The sequence below is a fragment of the Carassius gibelio genome, chromosome B7, assembly GCF_023724105.1.
Source record: "Carassius gibelio isolate Cgi1373 ecotype wild population from Czech Republic chromosome B7, carGib1.2-hapl.c, whole genome shotgun sequence".
NCBI classification, from domain to species: domain Eukaryota; kingdom Metazoa; phylum Chordata; class Actinopteri; order Cypriniformes; family Cyprinidae; genus Carassius; species Carassius gibelio.
Window position 1 is genome coordinate 29,400,212 of NC_068402.1, and position 27,881 is coordinate 29,428,092.

Sequence of the window (27,881 nt, forward strand, 5' to 3'; positions counted from 1 at the left end):
TAGCGTTCGTCTCTCCCTGTGTATTTATACCCGGTCTGTCTTAGTATGTGTCACGGAGTCCTTGTTTAATTCATGTCCGTCAGTTTGTGCCCTTGCCTTGTGTTCTTGTTTGCTTTATGTTTGGATTTATGTTTTGGTTTCGACTCATGCCTGGACTGTTTATTCTCTTTGGATTACCCCTTAATAAAGATGTACTCGCAATTGGTTCTGTTTCCTTGAATCCTTGTATCACCAGTCGTGACAGAAGAGCGAAGTATCTGAAGTTGACCGCCCTCCGCCAAGAGGGCAATGAGGTGGGTGCCCTGGCACAGGTGTTCTGGTCCCTGGCCGAGGGCATGGGATACAATGACGCAGCCCTTAAAGATTATTTTAACAGTGGGCTGGATGATCCAGTTTCTCATGAGGAAATGGCGCAGTTAGACACACTTGAGTTCTGGGAATTTGTGTACTATTTGCAGCATAGGCTTTCGTGGGATGCCCCAGCCACTCCTGTCTCTTCCGGTTGGATGGCCGGCAGTCCAGGGCCACTGCCCAAGAAGTCTGCCAGCCCAGAGTCACAGCACAAGGTGATCGTCAACCCAGCACCACTGCCCAGGATGACCACCAGTCCAGCGCCACAGCCCAAGATGGCCACCAATCCAGCGCCACAGCACAAGATGGCCACCAGCCCAGCACCACAGCACAGGTTGGCCGCTAAACCACCGCCAATGCCCAAGATGGCCGCTGGTGCAGAGCCACTGTCCAAGATGGTCGCCCGTCCAGAGTAATGGCCCAAAATGGCCGCCAATCCAGCGCCACAGCACAAGATGGCTGCCAGCCCAGCGCCACAGCACAAGATGGCCGCTAACCCAGAGCCAATGCCCAAGTTGGCCACCAGTCCAGCGCCACAGCACAAGATGGTCGCCAACCCAGCACCACAGCACAAGATGGCCGCCTGTCCAGAGCCATGGCCCAAGATGGCTGCTTGCTCAGCGCCGCTGCACAGGATGACAGCCACAGCTGACCCTCCGGAGTCGAGTCAGGTTCCAGTTGATCCTCCAGAGTCGAGTCAGGTTCCAGTGAACTCTCCGGAGTCGAGTCAGGTTCCAGTTGACTATCCAGAGTGGAGTCAGGTTCCAGAGTCGAGTCAGGTTCCAGTTGACCCTCCAGAGTCGAGTCAGGTTCCAGTTGACCCTTCAGAGTCGAGTCAGGTTCCAGTGAACTCTCCAGAGTCGAGTCAGGTTCCTATTGACCCTCCAGAGTTGAGTCAGGGGTTTGTGGACCCTCCAGAGTCAGGGCTAATCACCGGTGACCCTCCAGAGTCAGGGCTAGTCACAGATGACCTTCCAGAGTCAGGGCTAGTCACAGATGACCCTCCCGAGTCAGGGCTAGTCACCGTTGACCCTCCAGAGTCAGGGCTAGTCACCGTTGACCCTCCAGAGTCAGGACTAGTCACCATTGACCTTCCAGAGTCAAGTCAAGTCACCGGTGATCTTCAGGGACCGAGTCAAGTCACCGGTGATCTTCAAGGACAGAGTCAAGTCACCGGTGATCTTCAAGGACAGAGTCAAGTCACCGGTGATCTTCAAGAACAAAGGCAAGTCCCCATTGATCTTCATGAACAAATGCAAGTCACCAATGATCTCCATGAACAAATGCAAGTCACCAATGATCTTCATGAGCAGAGTCAGACCACCAAGGATCTTCAGGAGCAGAGTCAAGTCAGCATTTATCTTCTGGAATCCAGTCTAAACACCATAGGGTTGCCAGACTCTCGTCAGGTCCCAGTCGAACTCTATGAGCACCCGATGGATCCTGTTGTGGCCACGGAGGCTACCCTTAACTTGTTCAGATTCTCAGACTCGTCCTCCTGTTGGTTTGGCCGCTCGGTTGTGGTGGTCTTCTGCTCCGCCTTGGGGGCTTTCTGCATTGACCCCACGGATGTGGTGGTTTTCTAATCCGCCCTGGGGGGCACCCGTTCCGACCACACGGTTGTGGTGGTCTTCTGCTCCGCCCTGGGGGACTCTCGTCCTGACCACACGGTTTTGGTGGTCTTCTGCTCCGCCCTGGGGAGCTCTCGTCCTGACCACACGGTTGTGGTGGTCTTCTGCTCCGCCCTGACCACACGGTTGTGGTGGTCTTCTGCTCTGCCCTGGGGGACTCCGGCCTCGACCACAAGGACGTGGTGGTCTTCTGCTCCGCCCTGGGGGGCTTCCACCCTGACCACACGATTGTGGTGGTCTTCTGCTTCGCCCTGGGGGGCCTCTGTCCCGACCACACGGTTGTGGTGGTCTTCTGCTCCGCCCTGGGGGGCGTCCGTCCCGACCACACGGTTGTGGTGGTCTTCTGCTCCGCCCTGGGTGGCTTCCTTCCTGATCTCCTGTGTTTTGGTTGTTGTTTTTGCTTTTTGTTTTTGTGTTCACTCCTGTTCCTGTTCCTCTCTGTTTTTCTGGCCCTCCGTCCCTCCCCCTGAACCTCCTCCTGTTCGCCTCCCTCCTGGTCTCTGTTTTTTGTCTTGTCATGGAGCGTCTGGGAGCCGCTCCGTAGAGGGGGGGGTATTGGCACATTGTCTGGGTTGTGTTCCCTGGGTATCCACTAGATGTCATCCTTCCTCATTGGTGTCTGTCACTCCATTAACCACATTCCTCACATCTCTGCCTAAATCATTGCACCCAGCTGTCACTGATTAAAAATCATCACACTTTGTCAATTTCCCATTAGCGTTCGTCTCTCCCTGTGTATTTATACCCGGTCTGTCTTAGTATGTGTCACAGAGTCCTTGTTTAATTCATGTCCGTCAGTTCGTGCCCTTGCCTTGTGTTCTTGTTTGCTTTATGTTTGGATTGATGTTTTGGTTTCGACTCATGCCTAGACTGTTGATTCTCTTTGGATTACCCCTTAATAAAGACGTACTCGCAATTGGTTCTCTCTCCGTGAATCCTTGTATCACCGGTCATGACATCATTAACCTCCAATTATAAAATTACAAATTACAGCAGATTCATTTGAAATATCCACTCCTGTACTTCCTTTGCAAAGTCATCAGACGATCTCTTGTCGTAGGACAGAATATTGAGAAGCGTTATATCACAACCGATGGCGGTAATGAACAAATTTAGTTTGTGATCTTGTCAGAAGACATTCCCCTACTATAATGCATTACAGGCTTGAGTGGATCGTCAGAATTCAATGTATGTAGCTTTTGGTTGAACTACACTACTACTTGCAGGAAAGAGTAGTTAGCTACTCTACACTTTTTTTTTTTACTGTCACACTGCTGAAAAATGTAGTTATGGTATCAGCTTCGCTACTACGTTAACAGAGTCGCTACTTCCACATTTATTTAGCAATTAATTTGATTAATTCATTGAAACATGTAGTTAATTAGATTAAAAAAAATTTGACTGAGAGCACTAATATTTTTGTCACATGGTCGTGGTTGTAGTAACTGCGCATGAAGAGTAGAAGTAAAGAAGGTTTTTAATAAACATCAACACACATTGAACATTTAAATTAACATTAATCCAGGATGAAGAATAGACAGAAACTGAGGGCTTATAAAAGACAGGCAATCTAAGGAGCAAACAAGACAATTAATACAACACAGGTGGAAACAAATGATAACAAATGAAGACAGGAAACAGGAAGAACAAAAGATCAACATACAAGTGATATAGATACAGGCCTGTCAAAGTTAATGCAACGCGTTAACGCATGTGATTAATTTTACAATCCTTAACTCAAAATTACTATTGCTTCTCTGCTTATGATCAGATCATTTTAAGACGCTAAACTCTGGGAAAGTTTTCAGTCCAATGATCCAGGAAGAAAATGCATTCAAACAATCCGTCCAAAACAGCACTAATATATAAGGAAACCAGGCTGATTACATCAGAGATTGAAGAGAGAACAAAGACTCACGTTGTGTTTTCAGTGAATTGTTAATTCCAGTGTGTTTTGCTTTTAAACAGGAGATCTGTCATATTGTTTGACTGTCTCTGAAGAGCGCGAGCCCTCACAGTCGTGGTGTGAGAAGTACAGACTGAAGGGATTGTCAACATCCCACCGCTGTATGGACAGATGAGATACAAACTAGGTTTTTCTTTGACTGGAAAACATTTTTCTCACTAGTAAAGTTTTGATGGATGAAGACTGCAATCAAGATTAATGATATTGTTTTAATAATTTAATAATACGAGTAAGATTGATATTGATGCACTGATCACAGATTGTATTTATGCACAGACACGGACATTTCCGTGCATTCACATTGTTTCCCACACTGATTTGTGATAATGTTTTGATTTGTTTTGATTTGATGTATATTGCTGTGTCATCTGTTAGTTATACTGTATGGATCCATGTGTACTGTAGTAGATAAATGCAGGCAACATGTGGTTGGGTTTAGGGTTTTTCTGTTCAGTATGACAATTTGATTTCTCTAAAATGTAAAAAAAAAAAAAAGCCATACATACATGCGCATATATATATATATATATATATATATATATATATATATATATATATATGGTGTATTTTTGGAGAGCCTTCATGAAATGTATTACACATAAAAATTTAGGCTGCAAGGGCCTAACAAACTATGGAACACCCACACACACATGTACCTGTTGACTACCAGGTACACACACATGTTAAGTGTGGGTTAAAAAAAAATATAGTAATACCAGTACATTTTGGCCTTGTTTTAACCTTCTGGGTAATTGTTCCAGTCCCCATGAGTAAACAAGCTTATAAATCACACAGAATGGAGTGCATTGAAAATTTGAAATAACAGAAAATTTCCTGTGATGAGTAGATTTAGGTGTAGGGTTGGTATAGGATGATAAAAAATACTGTTTGTACAGTATAAAAAAAAACATTCCGCCTATGGAGAGTCCCCGTGTGTGTGTGTGCACATGTTTCTGTGACATATCAGGACACAGCTTTGTATAATGACATGGGTATGACACAGGTATTACAAGGAGAGGGTGACTTATGAGGACATAACCCATGTCCCCAGATTCAAAACGCTTAGAAACCATATATAATTAGTTTTTTTTTAAATGAAAAGTAAAAATGCACAAAGTTTCCTCTTAGGGTTAGGTGTAGGGCCATAGAATATACAGTTTGTACAGTATAAAAACCATTACGCCTATGGGGTGTCCTCACTTTTCACAAAAACAAACGTGTGCGTATATGCGCATCTTGTGCTGGCAAAATGAGTCTGAATGCGCACCTGTTAATTTTGAGCTACAAAGAAAGTGAAGGATTTCACAAAAAAAATTCCTTAAACCCTTGTCTAACAATCCCAATGCTTCAAATAGTAATTAAACATCTAAAATAATATTTTTTGTACGTTTTCTGAGAAGAGTACCTTTTTCTCTTCTATTAAGTAGGTTATTCTCGCAAACATAATCTGGTATGTTTTAAGTGGATGTTTGGGGAACTGTTGGGGAAAAAACTCTAATTTGTAGCATTAAATTAGGTCCATGTAGTAATATCTGTCTCAATGTTAAACTTATAACATTCAACTCTATTTACATCAACTAAAAGAGGGTTAGATTATACGTGAGATCCCGGAGTGTTCAAAAAGATGAGACAGACAAAAATTGAAAATTAAATGTGTATTTACAATATTCACAAGGAACTAATCCTAGGCTGTTAAAAGCACAGAGTCTTCAGTTCCATACCATTAACAAAAGTCCTTAAGAAAACCTTAAGAGTGTTGTAAGTATTGTAAGTATCAATGTGAATGTCCCAGAGGTGTCCACCAAAGTGATAATACAAAGTGCTGGAACGGTGAGTCCACAAAAGTAACGCTGCTATCCAGTATGCAGGTGATCGCCAAATGGTCATGAGCAATGACCTTACTTGTTTGGCATGCTGCCTCCTTTATACTTGCTATATACCCGAATCAGACCCAGAGACACTTGGCTTGTTCTATTTCATGTGGCGCCACAAACATCAGCTGCAGCCTGACTTTTGACTTTATTTTGCCTTCCAAAAGAGGAATCTAGAAATCTGTGGTTAAGTTGCATTTACAACACTGTTCCAGAACAGTTCAACTCAAATATTCAGATGTGTGCGGTGCACATTATGGAGGACTTTTTTCTGATCCTGGGAGGGTAGACTACAATGCCTGCTGTTCTGACTCACAGACTGTAAGTACATTTTCAAATTTAAAGGTTTTTAGAGTAGTGCTTGTTGTTTGTCATTTCTCCGATCACAAATGCAGACATGGTTTTATGTTTATGTGGTGCGATGCAACAACGCGTTAAAAGACAGTGTAAGTCATTATAATCCGTAATTATGTCCCCAATTGATACAACACATGCTTAGTTTGTAATGGGTTTTATTTGTTTTGTGTCATCGCACCAGTGTTCTGCGGATTGATGTTGCCCTGTAAGATTTTGCTACCGTCCAATAAAACTTATTGTAGCACAATTCAGAAGCAAAATCCTTTATTAACATGTACAACTACCCCAGCGGTTCTCAATTCCAGTCCTCTTGCCCCCCAGCTCTGCATATTTTGCATTTCCCTTTTTGTTAACACACCTGATTCAGATAATCAGCTCATTAGAAGTGAGCTCAGTGCTTGAACTGAGTTCCAATTGACATGGTCCCTACATAGTGTCCATTGCTCCCTAATCCCTGAACACAAGAAATCTGTTGAAGTTTACCTCACTTCTCAACATTCATTCACAGATTTGCACCATGCAATAGCTTCACACAGGGACAGTTGTGACGTATACCTCTGTAAATAAATATAATTTAAATTCACGGCTTGCAGGCTTAAATGCACTTTAAATAAAACATACTGTTTACATTTGCTTGGAACTGAAATCATAGTGAAATAACCTGTGTGTTGAAAAACCCATGACATAGTGATTATAGCTCCACCAACTATTGCTAGCTGCACCCTATTCTGGCTCCAGTTAAGAGCCTTTAAGAAGGGTTGCTTCAGTGCAGCAATCAGTTCACTACTCTTTCATATGGTGTTGTGGCTGTGTACAGATGTAAGTACAGATGTAAGTTTATTGTTTGTTTGGGATTCTTGTTTGTAATTCCTTTTTGATTGTTTAACTTTATCAATCTTGTTTAAGTTCCGAAACCAGTCTTATACACCTGTGGAAAGAATTTTATACTGGCATTGCTGAAATAAAACTTGCAAATAGATGTTGTCTCAAGGTGTTTTAACTGACATCCTATAGTAATGCTCTCCCTATGAATAAGTAGTATCCTAAGAGTCTTTTACACTGTAACTTCCACTTCGCAGGCCACTTTCATTCAAATAGAACAAAATTCTGAAATGATAAGTGAAACATACAAAATGTGCAGAGCAGGGGGGTGCAAGGACTGGAATTGAGAACCACTGACCTACCCCAACCCTAAACCTACCCTTACAGTAGGATAAATACAGTGTTGGTAGCATGATCGGATAGGTAGCATTATTTGTTAGAACACCGGGAGACGGCATCACAGTACGGTAAGAGGTGTAACATTTGTTACAAGCTTGAGGTATTCAGCCTATCACAACGCACTGGATAGCTGGCCAATCAGAGCACACCTTGCTTTTCAGACTGATAAAAATGATGCGTTTCAGAAAAGCGGGGCGGAACAATAATGTAAATTATGTGGAAAATGTGTTTTTTGAACCTTAAACTGCATAAAAGTTTCATTACAACAAATACACAAAATAATGTTATTTTTAGCAACATAATATGACCCCTTTAATGTTGGCAGGAGCCGTGTAAATGCTGGCTACCATAACTGAAAAAAGGCCAATGAAACAAGACAGAGGATTTCACAAACACAAAACTTCTGAAGATAACTTTTTTCATACACAATGTGGAAGTTGAGGAAAATACTTCTCACCTCTGATTAAAAACAGACCAACTGTAAAAAAAACAAAAAAACAACAGGCACTTCTTGTCCTACATCATGGACTTTATTTGCTTTATGGAAAATCGGCTACTTTTATGGGGAAAATTGGTTGCTTCTGACAACATTTTGGAGGGAGACAGAAACCTTTTTCTTTTATTGCTGGACTATACAATGAAAAAGAATTCACTTTTTCACTGCTGATGTAGTGGAAATACTTAAATGCCACTTTTACCAGTCATGATATTTAAAATGAGCTCACAATTTTACTAAATGAAGCAGTGATCATTAAAGAATTGGATGACTCCTATTACACATTAAAGGGGTCATACGATGTTGCTTCAAATAACATTATTTTGTCTTTTTGGTGTAATGAAATGTGTTTAAGGTTCAAAGAAGACATTATTTTCAAAATACTGTACATTATTGTTTTCTCCTCTATGCCCCGCCTTCTGAAACACGTCGATTTGTTCATGGCTAATCCCTAGGGCTGTGCAAAAAATCAAATGCGATTTTCATGCACATCTCATCAATAAAGACGCTCCTGTAATTAGAAGTATATCTCCAGCACGTGCGTTCAGATCAGGGTTGCCAGGTTGCCACAACAAATCCTGCCCAGTAGCCTCTCAAAACTAGTCCAAAACTAGTCCAATCGCGCTTCCAGAAGGTTCCCCGATAAAAATTGCTTCCTGGGGTTAAAATATAAGTTTTTTTTAGCAGGGTTGCCTTGGTAAAATTTGCATTTTAGGGGCTAAATATCACGTTATTTGTATAGGGGTATAATTCACTGACAATCTACACAAAATCGATGTTAAAATCACAGGCCATTCTTTGTCGATTTTGAAAATTATTTTGTGTTAGTTGTCAGTAGACTACGGCTCTGTGTAGTAACTGCCGCTCCACCTGAACCAGTGTTGCAAATCTCCGTGGTTTGAAGCAACCCCAATACCAATAATGTGATATTTAGCCCCTAAAATGCGAATTTTACCAGGGCAACCCTTCCAAAAAAATTATATTTTAACCCCGGGAAGCAATTTTTATTGGGGAACCTCACGGAAACGCGATTGGGCTAAGAAGCAACTAGGCAGGATTTGTTGTGAAAACCTGGCAACCCTGATCTGAACGCACGTGCTGGAGAAATACTTCTAATTACAGGAGCATCTTTACTGATGAGATGCGCATGAAAATCACATTCGATTTTTTGCACAGCCCTACTCATCCCTCTGAAAAGCGAGGTGTCTTCTAATTGGTCAGCTATCTAGTGCATTGTGATTGGCCAAATGTTTCAAGTGTCTGACGGAAATGTTACACCCCTCAACATACACAGTTATGACATGTCCCTGTCAGAACACCGGCATGGCAGGACAAAAACAATAAAACCCATTATAAACTAGGCAGTTGTCCAGTGGGAGCATAATTACTGATTATAATGACATATACTGTCTTTTTACACATTGCATATCTTGCCTTGCAAATATAAAACCATGTCTACTTGTGATTGGAGAAATGATAAACAACAAGTGCTACTCAGCACTGCTCAAAACTCTCGTTTGAATCATCAGTGGCAAATAATTTACATATGTAATCCTACTTCCATACCATGGAAGTCATAAGTGCCAGACTATCCTTCCAAAGAGTGAGGAATGGCCAGTGGCTTGAGTGAGTGGTAGCCAGCAGCTAGAAAGAAAAACAGCCTGGGGATTGAGTGAGTAACGGCCCGTGGCTTCAGTGAGCAGCAGCCAGTGGCTATAACGAACCGCCGGCTGATTCGACGAAGGGGCGGCCTGGGGTTGTGCAAAACCACATGTGACGACCCAGGGCTGGACTCTGCTTCGTCCACAGTTAAAAGCCGATCTGGCATCCACAGTGCGAAGTTGATATATTTCCTCAGCGACCAGCATGGATCAGCTCTAGGCATGACGTAGCGGATATCGTGCTCTTCTGGAAGGCCAAACAAAGTAGATACACTTTCAAAATGAAACACACAGCTTCTCCCTGAAATTGTGCTGGCGGCAACATAGAGAATAAAACGTACGCCTTCTTTCTTTGCATGAACATTTGGGCAGTTTTGCAAATCTTCCAACATAGTGACGTAGGTTATTTGGGCGTGTTTAAATGAGCTGTTTTAGGGGAGCGTGGCAGAGTCTTAACTTTGATAAAGAATCTCTTTTTGGTTTTGAGACTTTGGTCTTTGCAACTTTACAGATCATCTTTATGCACCAATAGCTTGTAACACTCCAAAGAGAAAGGAAACATTTAAATTGCCTCATATAACCCCCTTTAAAAGTAGAAGGAGCCTACAAAATGCAAATTATATAAATTGTCATTCGGTTTAGGAATTAGAATGTGTCCTAAAAAGCAGTGGAGTTGCCGTTAACTGTAGCCACTACTGAAATAAGTGATGGGCAGACACTGACAAATACCATTTTAGCAAAGCTAAACAAAATTGGTCTTAACCCATCAAAGATTCTTAGCCAAGTATATGTCCCAGTTTTTTAGCTTGTGTGCTTAGATGGTCACCAGAGGACACGGTGTCTTTTGTTTAAAGGGATACTCCACCGTGTTTTCATATTAAACTATGTTTTTCCCTTACCTAAGATGAGTTGATACATACCTCTCTCGTCTCAGTGCGTGCACTCGATCGCTTTGGCGCGCTGTGACACTTTGAAAGCACTTAGCTTAGCCTATTCATTCAATATGGGCCAAGCAGACAAGCTACCAAACACCTCCACGTTTTCATGGCAAGTGCTTGTAAGCACTTCGTCTTGGCGCAGTAATATCTTCACTCGTGAAAAATCCTCTCACCGGCCCCCGCTCCCTCTAGTGAAGATATTACTGCGCCAAGACGAAGTGCTTACAAGCACTTGCTATGGTATTCCGCCACACAATATAGTTATCTATAGTGAAGATATTACTGCGCCAAGACGAAGTGCTTACAAGCACTTGCTATGGTATTCCGCCACACAATTTAGTTATCCATTTTACACACTTAGAAAAGCGCAACGTTTTGTTTTGTGTTACCGTCCTAGGTCGAGTTCCACTATGCGAGTAACTGTATTTAAATAGGGAAAACGTGGAGGTGTTTGGTAGCTTCTCTGCTTGGCCCATATTGAATGAATGGGCTAAGCTAAGTGCTTTCAAAGTGTCACCGTGCGCCAAAGCGATTGAGTGCACGCACTGAGACGAGAGAGGTATGTATCAACTCGTCTTAGGTAAGGGAAAAACATAGTTTAATATGAAAACACGGTGGAGTATCCCTTTAAGCACATGGCTTGTTGTGTGATTGTTTGTGCCATGTGCTCTCTCCTGTCTATTGTCTGACCCCGCCCATCTTGTTAACCCATTATTGTAACAGTGATTCCAGCCACAAGGATATGCTGTTTTATTTCAAATCTAAGCTAAATAAATGTAGAAACAGCACATCCTTGTGGTGTGGATAACACAAAAGAGCATACACAGCACAGTCGTGACACAGAGGAGAGATCGTTGATGAAGGACTTATTAAATTAAGTCATTATTTTTGTTTACTTTACGTACAAAAAGTGTTCCCATTGCTTCACATAACCCAGATTACATATCTGATGGCAGATGGAGTATTCTGACAATGACTTTGCATACCTTTTATGGACCTTGAAACTGTTATTTACTTGGCGGTCTATGAGACAGTCTCAAGCCTCAAGGTTTCATCCAGAATGTGTTAAATTGTGGTCTGAAGACAAACAGATCTTTTACGGGTTTGGAACAACATGGGGGTAAGTGATTAATGACAAAATGTTCATTTTGGGGTGGAGAAACCCTTTCACTTTAGATTATGTTTATCATATTTAGTTATGTGTTTTATTTAATTTATGTAAGCTTAAATATCACTCTTGGTTATTAGAAAGGTATTACAGTATATATTTGTCACCCGTTTTGATTTTGTTGTGACGTGATGTAATATTGATTAGTTCATTAAATAACTGATCATCATATGTATTACATTACATTCATTTGTCTCCACCTACAGGCATCAGTACACACTATAAAATGTTTGGTTAAAAATAACCCAACCTGTGACCCAACTATGGGTTGGTATAGCACCTTCCCATCTATGGGTTATTTAAAAGTTACAGTTGAGTTAATTATTTATATTAATTAATATCAGTATTTTTTATAAAAAAAATTACTTAATACAACCATATTTTTAAACTACTTTGTTGTGAATTACAGATTTAATTTTAATATGCAAATAACACATTTACAAATATATTTTGAAATATTTTATTTAAAATGTACAAGAATGTGTAAAAATACAACTGACATTTTCAAGATGTACAAATGTGTCAATTCATATTCATATCAAAACACACAAATGTGCAAATACAGTTCACAGCTATGGCCTAATGATTAGAGAGTTGGACTTGTAACCCGAATGTCGCAGGTTTGAGTCTCGGTGCTGGCAGGAGTTGTAGGTGGAGGGAATGAATGAACAGTGCTCTTTTCACCCTCAATACTCATGACTGAAGTGCCCTTGAGCAAGTCACAGTTGCTCCCCAGGTGCTGAATATGGCTGCCCACTGCTCTGGGGGTGTGTTCACGGTGTGTTCACTTCTCACTGCTGTGTGTGTTTGTGCACTTGGATGGGTTAAATGCAGAGCATCAGTTCTGAGTATGGGTTACCATACTTGCCAAATATGACGACTTTCAAATAAAATGAACATAACATAATAAAACAAAAAAATAATCATAAAATCAAGTAATAATAATAAAAACTATACTGCATTTCAAATATACATTTCGAAGAAATGTTTGAAACACAGATCGACTCCTTGTAATATCATCTCCTTTTCCATCGCCTCCTCGTTTAAAATAATAAAAACTTGGGAGGAGTTTTCCTTGTCACCAAGCACCAGGACGTGTGGATTCTGGCTTGTCTCGTGATTCAAGTACAGCACTAATTAGTGCCAACCTTAAAAGAATAAAAAAAGGTTCAGTTAACATGCATTGTGATGATATTTCATTGATACACTCACTTTACAAATGAGTGAATTTAAATGAGTTAAAAGTTATAGTGAATTTAAATTGGTTAAAGTGTTAATTCACCCAAATTTTACATTGTCATAATTTTTTTTTTTTTTTTTCAAAATATCTTCTTGGAACGATTTGTATTGTAAAACGTGTCTTATAATGTGAGTAAATTTTACCACAATTTACCCTTTAACAGATATGGACTTGTAGGGAGGAACAAAAGTACACTGTAAATGAAAGGAAGCTTTGTTGGACGGAATGCGGCAATAAACTTATTTCACTTCATTTGTCCTTTTTCATAATTTTTGGAAAGTCATAGGTCTAAGTAAAATTGAAAACTTATGTATCATTAATTTAAATAGGTTACTTTACCTTGAAATGTTTCAGTTAACAGGCAGAAATTCTATTGTTGCAATTTTTCCTTCACGAAAAAGTCCATTGTCTAAAACACAAGTATAAACACATTTAGTACAACACATTTAAAAACATGTCAATGAATCTAGCTTCATAACAGAAATTTCTGTAATAATAGGCTATTCTAATAGATGCATGACAAAATTCAATATGAATGAACCATAACACTTTTACCACAGGTAATTAGTGCTGGTGCACTAAGACGAATATGACTTCTGTTTTACGCTCCCTCTTAAAGGTTGGTTGTAGGAGTAACGTTATGTAAATTTGGGGCACTGGTATAAATTTCCGCTGAAAGAACAGACTGCCTCACGACTGCGCGCTTTTCTTTCGTCTGGGTTTTGAACTTTTATTACAGAAAATTGCAGGTTCATTCAAACGATTCTCATGGAGTCTGTTGTCTGTCGCATGACTGTGTGTGAGCTCAGATTAATTCTAATGATTTTGTCAAACTTTCACATTTCACCAGACATTTTTATTAACTGCAAGTAATACTTGTCTAAAAAGTTTTGCAGCTAATCTTTTAATGTATTAATCCTGGTGAACAAACAGGAATGGCATTCATTTACAATCGATTTGATTCTATGGGGCAAACAAACAGACTTATGGGAATACAAACTTTTTTTAACGTATAAAAAAATAATAATTAACGTTTTAAACACATTACTTAATGTTATAACAGTTATATACATCATACGATTATATTAACAGTTACTTACTTTTCATAATAATGCAGGCTGCCGCTGATGTCCACGCTGAGTCTCTGACTGGACTGTTAAAATTTGAACCGGAGTGAAGCGGGAAACATATTTAACCCAACAGCTGGGTTATAACTAAAAATAACTCAACGACGAGAAAAAAAATGACCCAACAAATTTTAAGATAACCCAACACATTGACCCAATATGTGTAACCCAACAGTTGGGTTAAAAAAAACAACCCAACGTTTTTTACTGTGTTTGTATTGTGGTCACTGAACAAATTAGTGAAGGTGTCTGAAACAACATTTTGGTAAATTAATTCAAGAGACTCCAGTCACTGGAGAAAATTTAAATTCCAATGACTAGAAAGAATGTGGCTTGAAAAAATAAATATATTTTTTTTATATTTAAAGGTGCTGTAGGGAACTTTTGTAAAAAAAAATATTTTTTACATATTTATTAAACCTGTCATTATGTCCTGACAGTAGAATATGAGACAGATAATCTGCGAAAAAAATCAATCTCCTCTGGCTCCTCCCAGTGGTCCTATTGCCATTTGCAGAAACTCCATCGCTCCCGGTAAAAAATAACCAATCAGAGCTGCGGTCCATAACTTTGTGTGTGTTCAAAATGTAGAAAAATTTATATAATAAGTGAGTACACCATGAATCCATTTTCCAAACCGTGTTTTTGGCTTGTCCTGAATCACTAGGGTGCACCTATAATAAGTGTTTATATTCTGACAATTTTAGATTGCTTCGGGGATACCGCGGCGGAGTAACCCAGTACCTTTGTGATTCTTCATAGACATAAACAGAGAGAAGTAGTTCCAGCTACGATGTTCTTCCGCAAGGTGCAAGCAGTTCTGTTTATTAACCGCTAGAGCGTCAAAAGTTCCCTACCGCAGCTTTAAGTAACATTCAAGAAACATTAAAAAAAATGACCCCATTCAAAATTCCTAAGAGGAAAGTTCATAAAAGTTAAACCTCTTTGCAATATCATGTAATTTAAAATATTACATTTATAATACAACTTACATTTGGTTGGTATCAACGTCCTCTTCTTTTTCGAAATTTGTCGTCAGAATTCCTTCCTCCTTAGCAGAGCGTGCTGTAAGACTACATACACACACACACACTATAAAAACATGTTTTTTTTTGTGACGCATGAACATCCACTGTGTGACACTTGAAAGTCTCAGGAGAAGGATAATAGATGAGCACTTCTAAGCTCATTCTAATTGGCCTTAATGAAGTTTCCTAGCACACGTTTACTCTCATGAGAAAATCTCACAACAGTGGTAAAAAAAAAAAAAAAAAAAAAACATCAGAACAATTTCACCCAAAATGCACTGCAAAACAATCTGAGGGTTTGTGACAACTTGAGGGTAAGTAAATAAAGGAATTTTCATTTTTGGGTGAACTATCCCTTAAATTGTCCTCAGAGGTTATAAATCCAAAAGCTAGCTCAGTGGAAAACTAGTTCAATGCAGAAGAGAGCAGAGACATGTTGCACAAAGCATGTTTCGTATTTTTTTTTTCATCCAGGTACGTTTGCGTTTAGTTTGAGCAAATTCTGAGGAGTTTCTGGTATCAAAAAGGGTTGGTTTTGAGTGGGTTGTCACCATAGTAAATTACAGAACACCGCTACCTTGCTCCAGAGCAAGTTTTATTCTGGGTTAGAGATCACAAACCCAAATTGGACTAATCAGCTGTAAGCAAAGTAACATATATCTGATTCAATATAGCCACTCCTCCATCGCTTCAAATGAAAGCAGCTTACAGTCAAATAATTTTAGAGACAAAATTTTCAGACTACTTTGAAACTCTGAGATTGTTCAGATAGCTACATGCAACACACCACATGTGTTTTATTCCAGACTATATAGTCCTGTTGAAAGCGTGCTTCTTTACTTCAGGAATTATAGTATCTAACCTGCCTGGCCTGCCACAAAGGAGGTCTGTGGATCCGCCTTACTAGAAGTCCCTTGAGCTTCCTATCTATCTTGAGCTTCACTGTTATTATATATTTTTTTGTTTGTTTGTTTTTTTCATTGGTTTCTTGTTGGGCTATGTTCACGGCAAAGTAAAACTTACATATTCAATGATCCTAGGCTTGATAATACTGTCCAATGTATGATGCACTCATGTTTCTTAATAGAGGTTGACAAATTTTGCAGATTAATCGGCACCAACACTAGATTGAAGGAACTATCAGCTATTGGCAAAATCTGCTCCATGCCAATAGTTTTTTGGGGTCTTTGCTGGAGTGCTAAGGCTAGGTTTACATGACAATGGTGTAGTCAAAGATTGAAAAGTTTTGCCCTTGTGTTTTTAAAAATTTCACATATACACGACAACATTCGAGATCATTTGTTCATTTGTTGACTAGATGGTGCATTAGTGGAAAAAGGACAGCAGTATGTTTGCTGTCAAGCAGTGGTCTATAAAGTATCTGAAAGTCATATTCAAGTATAAGTACAGATATCTTACCAGAAAATTACTTTGGTAGAAGTTGAAGTCACCAATTAGGATATTACTTGAGTAAGAGTCTTAAAGTATGTGATATTTATTGTACGCAAGTACAAAAAGTATTTTTTTTTATCTATGTACAGCAGCATAATTTCACAAATCTACAGTCACGCCATTTTGCTTTAAATTTTTATATTATACATTCTAATTAAAATAAAAAATAACTGCTCATGCTACAAATGCATAGCTTCTTTGTTCAGATTTTGATTAAAATGCAGTGGTTGTTTCTTATTTCAAACGGCTACAGACATTTATGTTTGAGGTCAATTTGCCTGTTATAGAGGCAATAAACAACAATAACAAAAACAAAAAGCCTAAACAGGGGGGTGGGGGGGGGGTATATGCTGAGCTAATATGCTGATGTTATGACTTAGTAAGCCAGGCAGCCTATTGAGAAACCATGTTCTATTTCATGTAAAACATTTAAAGAGGTTTCTTACCAAGAACAGCTGCAGCAGCAACACCAACAGAAGCAGCAGGCATTTGAGGGAGAGTTAAACAAGCCAACCGTTTGGGTGTTCACACTTCTCAAGGTGTGAGTGTTAGGGGGAGTATTCTGCACTTTCCAGCATTCTGTGGTGGACATTTTCCCATCTCCAGTTCAGACCCCATTAGCTACAGACAGAACTTTCAGTTTACCAAAATGCTTCACACAAATGAAAACATGATCTGTGCAAGAGTTACCAGGGTCATTCCATGAAATTGGTGCTTTTTCCACTTGGAAAAAATAAAAAAATAAAGTAAGTTTAAAGGGGTCACATGATGCGATTAAAGTTTTTGGGTTGTTTTATTTGGAGTGTTACAAGCTCTTGGTGCGTAAAGAAGATCTGTCAAGTGGCATAGACTAAAATTCAAAGGGATATTAATCATCAAAGTGAAGCCCCCCTAAAATGCCTCATTTAAACATGTCCCCACATATCAAAAAAGTGTGGGGATATGGAAATATTTGTGTAATGCCGCCCAAATGTTCATGCAAAGAAAAGCTGTGGTTTCCAGTCACAATGCACTGGGTCAGTTTACCAATCAGAGCAGACTGCTCTTGGTGGAAGGAGGGACTTTGTGGAAAACGATGTATTTGAGAGAGGCGGGGCATAGTCCAAAATTATGTGTTTTTTTAACATTAAATCATGTCAACATATTCTGTTACACCAAATACTCAAAATAATGATCTTTAAAAAAAGCTTCATATGACCCCTTTTATTAAAATTATTTAAATATCCATGAAATGAAGACACCTTAAAATGACAAGAATTTGTATTGTGCCATCTCAGGCATGAATTTATTACTCATCCATGTAATTTATTATTTTATGACTATATTTCTACCTCATGTTTTTGGATTTTTGTCAAACCCTGTTACTAAGTGTTACTAGATACTATAGTTTAATTAGAACTGTGTGATAGTTTTCACATACATACGAGCAGCACTTTAGTCCCTCTTTTCACTGAAATTGTTTTAAATTTATGTATTTTTTAATTTCTTTCAAATAATATATATTTTTATATTTGTCATTCAGATGACAAAGAACATCCTAATTGTGTAGGGTGGTGAACACGTCAAATAAGATTTTTTTTTTTTTTTGCTCCAAGAGAGATATTAAAAAAGGTCTTTGTCCAAAATAAAATACAGTTTAAGTTAAATAGGAAAAACCTAGAAAGCTATTTATAATATAATATAATATAGACCAGATACGATGATCTCTCATATATATATATATTCACCAGACTGACCAAATTAATTAACAGGGATAACAGGACATAGGTCTGCAGTCACTTTGCTGCTCTTGTTAATAATTTAATTTGCATGGATGCATATTGACAATGAGTTATGGAAAAAAAAAAAATAATATTGAGACCGATCATCCTATCTGGTCTTTAGCAACAATAGTAATAGTAACAGTACCAATAATACTAACTAAAATGTAACTCATGCTCATATGCCACTGAACGATATAAGCATTAGCCCAATAATACACACAGGGTGACCTTTAACAGCTATCTGCTTATTTAAAATGAAGTTCACAAAAGCACATATTGTACACTTTGACTGAGGGGATTTTACTTGTAGATACTGAGTATATTGAATGTAAGAAATAACGAGGAGTAATGTAAATAAATAATGATGAGACATACAGTCAAGCCTCACAGATAAGAGATAGAACATTATTGAGGAATGAGAGAAATATGCTTATATTTCAAGTGTTGGAATCCTGGTTGAGAGATGATGTAACCTCCTAGAAATGATGTCACTTGATTGTACATTATTTTACATGGGTTTTCTGATGAGGGTAACAATGCTGACATGAAATCAGGGGAAACCAATAAAATGATTTATATTTTATTAAAAAAAAAGCATACTTGTGCCAAAAAACAATTAGACTATTTAAAAAAATAAACATATATTATTTTAGGATAATTTTTCTTTCATTTTGCAAATGAAAATTCCTGCTAAAAAAGAAAAAAAAAAATCACAGTGAGGGACAGGCCAAAAACCTTACATAATAATTATAATAGCAGGGCCAACACACTTTCAGGGACAACTTTTAATTCTAAATAAGAACATTTAGATCATGGAAATTAAGTATCAAAATATTAGATATCTTAAACTTGAATAAATAATAAATAAACATTAAAAAAAGTAACAAGTACAAAAAAAGAAAAAAAAAAAAAAAAAAAAAACACAAATATTTGCATCTACAGATTTTTCCCTGACCTAGATTTTTCTGTAAATGAAGGGTCCACAGTATTGCTGAAAAACACACTCCCTGTTTAGCTGTCAGATGTCCAGATGCACAAAGGCACAAATCCCTAAACAAGGCCTTATCTGCAGATTAAACTTTTTTTTTTTGTAGATGCACCTACTAAACCACATTATGTATGATAAGCTGCAAAAGAGACAGGCACAAGTGGAATGCAAAAAAAAACAAAAAAAAAAAAAGTGAAATTTATTTTTTTTGTAAATATGTAAATAATGGGCAATATATTGCATCACCAAATTTTTTTTAGATAATGTACATTTGTGCATCAATATATTGATTATTGCAACAGGCCTAATTTAATTAAAGTTACTTTTTTATGTAATATTTATGAGTTAATTATTTGGGACCAATTTCGGGGAATGACCCACCAATATGACAAAATTACACATTCACAGTTAATTGTGCTTAATTAATTTAAGCAACCCTCTAGGTATGAAAGAGGCCTGCAAGCCACAATACACAACAGACATGTAGCAAACATTTATATCCATATGAGACCAATTACAACAGAACACCTGAACTCATGCACAGAAGGGATCACTGAGATCACTGTTTATATTCATGCGTCTTTTTTCATAATAATAATAATAATAATTTTCAAACAGCATAAATAAACTTATCAAAATGTATACACAAGCCACAAAGAGACTCGATGATGGGTGTTTTCCTAAATGTGGACGCACAGCTGCATCAATTATCTTCATTGTACTTAAGCTACTTTTAAAAAAAAAATCATTTTATTTGTATAAGAAATGCTCGCTATATGCACGCCTCTGCAAGACTGGATGTATCTTATCTATAACGATTTGCCTCAGAATACGCAGTAATGCACACATACACTAAAACACAATAATGAAACTCACCTTTTCTCCATTGGTGTCCGGTAAAGACTAACTCCAGCCTTCGTTCACACACCCATTAACTGCAAGCTCTCGCTCAGCTTCACCATACTGCACGCATGCGCGTACATATCTGCTTCAAATGCACTCTGACGTGCACATAGCCAACCTCACATGCGCCGTTTAAATCGTCTTAATACAAGGTTTTTTTTCTCTCATAATTTTCTGCTATTTATACATATTGAAAAAACAGTGGCAATTATCTGCACCTATGTATTGTAGTATAGTAAGAAATAATAACAACGACGTGATATCTGATTTGAAAAAGTAGAGAAGAAAAAGGTTCAGCAAAACCTGGATTCGAACCCTAGTCGATCGCGTCAAAATTAAATTCAACAGGTATACCCCGAGTACTACTATGCCAGTGGAACTGGTCGGCTTTGTAATCACACTTGGTGGGTGGAGTTAGTGTAAATCTCCCAACAAGGCGACCTGGGGCCTGTACCATGATGGTAGCTGAACAAATTCAGAGTTACAGGATTCGTTTTGAGTTGACAAAAACAAACCTCTCAAATCCGGCTTTGTTGGTACCATAATGCTGTTCATTAACTTTCTTTTTCAAATCAGGCTTTGATCCTGAGTTTGTGGAGCGCGTGCACATGAATGTGTGACATCACTGGCGAACAGCCAATCACGAGCCTTGAAACACAAAGCAAGTTTGATTTACTTCTCGCAAGAGACCCAGCGAGAATCAAAACTAAAGGTTAAAGGTTTTGCTAAAGGTTAAGAGATTGAAGAATATGACAAATTTAAATGTCATATGAAAAATAAAGGAGGACTAATAAAATAAATGATCTTGCTCCATCAGTGTAGTCACAAGTGGAACTTGTTAACTTAGTCTATAAATTTGAAAATATATGGTGATAGAGACTTGAACATTTAAGTTCAGATTTGTAATTTTTAAAATAGTTCAATCTTTTGATACTACAGCTTATTTATATCACATGATCTGTATACATTAATATTTATTTGAAATAATTTATAATAACTGTTAAACTAAAATTGTTTGTGTGTAAGAGATAAATAATAATACGAATCACAATAATTATATAAATCATAAAATGTTATTAACATTAAAGCCAGACTTCTATTTTTTTTTTTTTTTTTAAGCATAAGTGACCTTTAATTTGGAGCAAGTTAAACTGGAGTGACTTTGTGTCAGACATGTGTCACTTCTCTCACATCTGATTGGTTCACCTTCAGTTTGAGATCTCTAATCCAGAACATAACCTGCCCCGGAGCAGGTTAGCCATGCAGCGTAAGATACCATGGCAACGAACACCGATTAAAGCCGAGCTACTTAGTACCTAAAACCCAGGGTTGGCGGAAACTAAGCTGAAACATAGCTGGCTAGCCACCTAATCCAGCTTCATGGTACAGGCCCCTGAGACACTCCGTTTGTTTATTTTATTTTATTTATTTATATTATTTTTATTTATATCCGATTCCGTTGTTCTTGATTCTTTTTAGTAATCAGCCTATTTCGGGGCGTGATCATAAAATCCTGAAGATACATCTTTTCATATCATCATGCTCTGATAATACACAGTCATGAGTCATGACGTTTTTATATTTCATGTTTCATTTTGACGTTACTCAAAACAGTGATACCTAAGCAGGATAGTGGTTTACTTACTTTATAATATCTCCATAATGTTCTTCATTCAGGCCGAGAGCTCGCCCAAAAACACGAGGCGAGGCCGGATTTATCACATGAACCAATTGCATTCAATTATAACCGATCATATCATAGCGCGATGGAGACATTAGGTGTGTTTGACTTGAATCATGGCTACAGATGGCAATTGGTGAGAGTAGCTGCTTCCCACATAGCAAATGTCTTCTGGTCCAGATCCTGGCCAAGCAATCACTTTTCCCTCTCCCCAAGTACCGCAAATAACGACAGCCCTGAAGCCCTAATCACCCTTAGCTGGGCCTGAACTGGGCCAAAACAGGTTTTATTATTTGTGCCAATTCTCAGCCTTAAGTAAATCAGAATCCCAAAATCTGGGCCACACCTGGGCCTTGTATAGCTTAGACCCACAGAATCTTAATATTTCATATTATTGCCTTGTGTATTGACAGCAACATAGTGTTGGCCTAGATCCGGCCCACATCTAGCCAACGTGAAATCCATGCGGGCCAGATTTGGGCTGGATCTGGGCCGAAACTGCTTGCTGTCTAGTAATGTACAAACACAAACTATGCCAATAAACTGAATAGAAAATCAGACTTTCAAAATCACAAATCATGTAACTGTGCAATAAAAAAAACGTATTGCATTGATTTTTCTATTTATTTTTATAAAGAACAAATCAACCAATAAAGAGTGAGTGTATAAAATATACTATCTATAAGAAAAACGTAACAGATACACACGTGTAACTTCATCTTAATAATTTATTACAGATGTGTCAAAGAGCAGTACAACGGTAGTCCAAATGACGATGCATTTCAGTTGCAGTCCTCTCTGGCAGAATATAATGCTAGTGCAAAGAGCAGGGCATACTTTAAGTTGTTAAATGCTGAAAATACTATCCCAAATCCCGATCCACTCCGTCAAAGTGTGCGTTTCTCATTCAAAACATGCATCACCGGAAACACGGCAGTTCACAATCTATGACAAAACTGGCAAGAGCCAATAAGCGTTTGATAACGCTGCTGTAAAACATGTTGTAAAACTTCTTAACGGCACATTTTTTAAGGGAGGAAGGAGGAGAAACATATCGCCGATGAATTGTTTGAATTTGGATCTGTTCCTCACACCAAGCATCACATGGATACAGAGGATTTAAATAAAAGATAAGATACTTTTGATCATTTGATCATTTTATTTAATGCCTTGTGCATGACAGCATACTAATAAAAATGATGTGCACCCACTCTCTATTATAGATCAGTGTCTGCCCCATGGTAAACCAAATAAATATTACATGATAATGGTTATGTAAGGATTTTAAGGATTCTAAGGTTATTTGTACCAAGAATAATAATATAAAATTTTATAAAATTATATTTAAGTGCAGTGTAATACACTTGCCTGATTTGATTAATTTTGAAATGATAATGTTTTATTCGGTTTTGACTTGCCATTTTAAAGACTACATTTTAACAATACTACACTTAATTAAAATGTATGTGATCATTTTACCATTATCATGCAATATTGGATTTATCTTGTTTATCATGAGTCACACAATATGCTGCCAGATCTTAGCCTGATTTGGGCCTCATATCACTGGACTGATCCGGGCCACACTCCTCCCACCAACAACTGGCCCTCATATAGTTTGCCGGTCTTCTTCTTCTCTGAAATTAATCACATTTTTGAGGGCCTAAACATGCTCCAAAACTCACGAAACTTTGCACACGCATCAGGACTGGCGAAATTTACATCTGATATAGGTTTCAGAAGTGGGTGTGGCAAAATGGCTCGATAGCGCCACCTGTTAAATTTCAACAGAGTGTTCCTCGAGCTATGTTTCACATACATTAATGAAAATCGGTACACACATGTAAAACACCATTACCTACAAAAAAGTATTTTGGTACAAAAGTTATTTTGAATTTCCTGTATGATTTTTGTGCAGTTTTTGCCATTTCCATGCCTCGTACTTTGACGAACTCCTCCTACAGTTTTGATCGGATTATCTTAAAATTTGGTGAGGGTCATCATAAGACCTTATGTCATGTTAAATTGCGAAGGTTTTGAGTTTTCGTCAAGGGGTGTGTCCCTGGCAGCCTGACAAAATGTGATGTTTCGCTGTGAAACAGGAAGTTGCTTTAACTCAGGCAAGCAATGTCCGATCTTCCCCAAAGTTCACACGTGTGAGAGGTTTTCTGTTCTGAACAAACACCCATGACCAAATTCAGTTATAGTCATAGCGCCACCTGCTGGTAACAGGAAGTGACAAGGTTAACAATGTTATGGACTCCTAGGAACAAATTAAAAAGTGTCAAAATGTGTTAAATAGGCTGGCAACATGCTAGAAACATAATAAAACATACTAGCAACATTTAGCTAAGTGTGCAACATTTAGCTAAGTGTTAAAGCATTCTACTGAGGCAGTGAAAAAGGAAGTTGTTGTAACTAAGGCAAGCAATCTCCGATATTCCCCAAACTTCACACGTGTGATAGGTGTTCTGTCCTGATCAAACACCCATGACCAAATTCAGTTATAGTCAAAGCGCCAGCTGCTGGTAACAGGAAGTGACATGGATATCACTGTTACAGACTCCTAGGAACATATTAAAAAGTGTGAACAAGTGTTAAATAGGCTGGCAAAATACTAGATACATACTAATACATGGTAGCAACACTAATCTAAGTGCTAAAACATTCTAATAATGTAGTGAAAAAGGAAGTTGCTGTAACTCAGGCAAGCAATGTCCGATCTTCCCCAAACTTCACACATGTGATAGGTGTTTTGTTCCAAACAAACACACATGACCAAATTCCTGCCACCTGCTGGTAACATGAAGTTACAATGCTAACACTGTTATGGACTCCTAGGGACAAATTAAAATGTGTCAAAAAGAGTTAAATAGGCTGGCAAAATTCTAGAAACATAATTAAACATGCTATCAACATTTAGCTAAGTGTCAAAGCATGCAACTAAGTGTTAAAACATTCTACTAAGGCAGTGAAAAAGGAAGTTGCTGTAACTAAGGTAAGCAATGTCGGATCTTCCCCAAACTTGAGACATTTGAAAAGAGTCCTGTACTGAACACATCAACATGCCTGTATGCATTATAGTCATAGCGCCATCTACTGGTAACAGAAAGTGACAAGGTTAACACTGTTATGGAGTCCTAGCAACATATTAAAAAAGTGCCAGCAAGTGATAAATACACTGGCAGCATGCTAGAAACATACTGAAACATGTTAGCAACACTTACTTAAATTCTAAAGCATCATATTACTGAAGTGAATTAGGAAGTTAGTGTAATTAATTCAGGCATACAGTGTCCAATATGCCCCAAATTGAACAAGTTTGATAAGAGTACTGTCCTGAACACATCAACATGCCCGTATTCGATGATAGTTCCACCTGCTGGCAACAGGAAGTGGCATTTTTAAAACCGTTATGGACTCCTTGCAAAATAATAAAAGCATTATTTAACATATTTTTAACAAAAATATATATTTAACATATATTTAACAAAAGTGTTAAATAGGCTGGCAACCTTCTAGAAGCAAACTAAAACATGCTAGCAACACTTAGCTAAGTGTTAAAGCATGCTACTAATGCTGTGAAAAAGGAAGATGCTGTAACGCAGGCAAGTCAAAATGTCCGATCTGCCCCAAACTTCACACGTTTGACAAGGGTCCTGTCCTAAATAATGCAACATGCCCATATTCAGTTATAGTCATAGCGCCACCTGCTGGCAACAGGAAGTGTCATTTTTAACACTTTTATGCACTATTTGCAACACAGTAAAATATGCCATTGTGTGCTAATCATGCTAGAAATATTTTCAAACATTCTAGCAACACTTAGTATGTGAAAAATGATGCTATTAATACTATAAAACAGGAAGTTGTTGTAACTCATGCATACAATTCCCAATCTGACTCAAAAAAACATCACATGTTTTATAAGAGTACTGGCCTGAACACAACTAAAGGCCAATATTCAATTATAAGTATAGGGCCGCCTGCTGGCAACAGGAAATTACTTATTTTATACTAACTTAAACATGACTTGTCTGATCTGTCCGAAACTTTGCATGTTTGGTAAGAGTCCTGGCCTGAAGACATTTACATGTCGATATTCAGTTATAATCATAGCGCCACCTGTTGGCAGCAGGAAATGTGGCACAAATATTTACTATTTTATAAGCATATGGCCCAACTTTCACTGTTCCTCCTATGGGCACCGGGTGGTGGTGAGCCCAAGTGCCAGGGCCCTTTCATCGCTGCTTGCAGCTTTAATTTAGTTAATTTTTTCTTGTCTTCACCACCTGACTACTGTTGTAAAATGTTGAGAGATTCAAACAAAAAGTTATCAATAAATAGAACAAAATAAATAAATAAAGACTGCAAGTGATGTCGCTAGCGGAAGCACACATGTCTGACAGTGCAAGTCTGAGAATGCAAGTCTGAGAGTGCAAGTGCAATTCTGCAGCCAGACCCTTCTCGGATATTTGCCTAGGCTGCTTTAGGGATCATCTGCAAATTTGAATTTCAAAATGAAGTCTAATAAATACATATAATGTCTACAAAGTCATAGTAAATGCTTTGTGGGCAAACTGACAGAAAATATTTAAACAATATGTCGCCATAAACAATATCTTCTTTACTTTACGGACAGTATACAACTACTTTGTTTTAAAGATTACTATAATTATATTTTTTGTTCCAAAGGTTGTAGTACATTCGTAGTTACAAGACTAACTTACTACAAGTTAAATGTTGCCAACATCTCCCTTACTGTATGCACAGTACATGATTGTTCATAGAAAACAATTACTGTAATTCAGTAAATTGATTTTTTTATGTTTCAAAGGCTGTATTATGTTTGTAGTTACAAGACTGATTTACTACAGGTGAGATTGCCAATATATCCCTTACTGTACATGCAGTACATCATTATTCTTAGTTAACAATTACTGTAATTCACCAAATGGTTTTTTTTCATGTTCCAAAGACTGTAGTACATTCCTAGTGGCCAGACTGACTTACTACATGTGAGATTTTGCCAATATCGTCCTTATTGTATACAGTACATAATTAGTCTCAGAAAACAATTATAATAATTCACTGAAAATAGTTTTTCTTCTTATGTTTCAAAGTCTGTAGTACATTCCTAGTGGCAAGACTGACTTACTATACATGAGATTTTGCCAATATCGTACTAACTGTACATACAGTACATAATTATTATTAGAAAACAATTACTGTAAATGACCAAAAATTTTTTTTTATGTTTTAAAGGTTGTAGTACATTTGTAGTTACAAGACTGACTTACTATACGTGAGATTTTGCAAATATCTCCCTCACTGTACATACAGTAAATTATATTTTTTTTAGAAAACAAGTACTGTAATTCACAAAAATGTTTTTTTTTTTTTATGTTCCAAATGTTATAGTATGTTTGTAGTTACTAGACTGACTTACTACAGGTGAGATCTTAGCAATATAGTACTTACTGCATGTAAAGTATATATTTATTCTTGGAAAAAAATAAAATACAGTCATTCACACAAAGACTTTTTCATGTTCCGAAGGTTGTAGCCAGACTTACTATAGCTGAAATTTTGCCAATATATACCTTAATGTATGTATAGTACATAATTATTCTTAGAAAACAATTACTGTAATTCATGAAAAGTTTTTTTTAATGTTCCAAAGGTTGTAGTATGTTTGTAGTTACAAGACTGACTTACTACAGGTGTGATTTCGCCAATATTTATTGTATGCACAGTATATATTTATTCTTAGAAAACAATTACTGTAATTCACCCAAATACTTTTTTATGTTCCAAAGACTGTAGTACATTCCTAGTGGCCAGAGAGACTTACTACAGCTCACATTTTGCCAATATCTCCCTTACTGTACGTATAGTACATCATTATTCTTAGAAAACAATTACTGTAATTCACTCATTTTTTTATGTTCCAAAAGCTGTAGTTTGTTTGCAGTTACAAGACTGACTTACTACAGCTCACATTTTGCCAATATCTCCCTTACTGTACGTATAGTACAT

At 37.8% G+C, this 27,881-nt stretch overlaps 1 protein-coding gene across 4 annotated transcripts in view; it reads right to left on the reverse strand.

The window, feature by feature from the left end:
- The window catches only part of LOC127961382 (regulator of G-protein signaling 20), a 315,518-nt gene that overhangs the window by 61,395 nt on the left and 226,242 nt on the right, over positions 1 to 27,881 (reverse strand). Inside the window, exons 1-3 of one of the 4 annotated variants that reach the window (XM_052560470.1) lie at positions 20,135 to 20,515; positions 16,954 to 17,128; positions 15,020 to 15,100 (exon numbers count right to left, since the gene is read on the reverse strand). The exons of 1 other annotated variant lie outside the window; for it this stretch is intronic. In XM_052560470.1, the coding sequence (XP_052416430.1) occupies positions 15,020 to 15,100; positions 16,954 to 17,099 (227 nt within the window). In that variant the 5' untranslated portion in view covers positions 17,100 to 17,128; positions 20,135 to 20,515. Of the gene's footprint in view, positions 1 to 15,019; positions 15,101 to 16,953; positions 17,129 to 20,134; positions 20,516 to 27,881 lie in introns of those variants that run through there. 2 more of the 4 variants (XM_052560473.1, XM_052560472.1) reach the window with 2 other exon arrangements.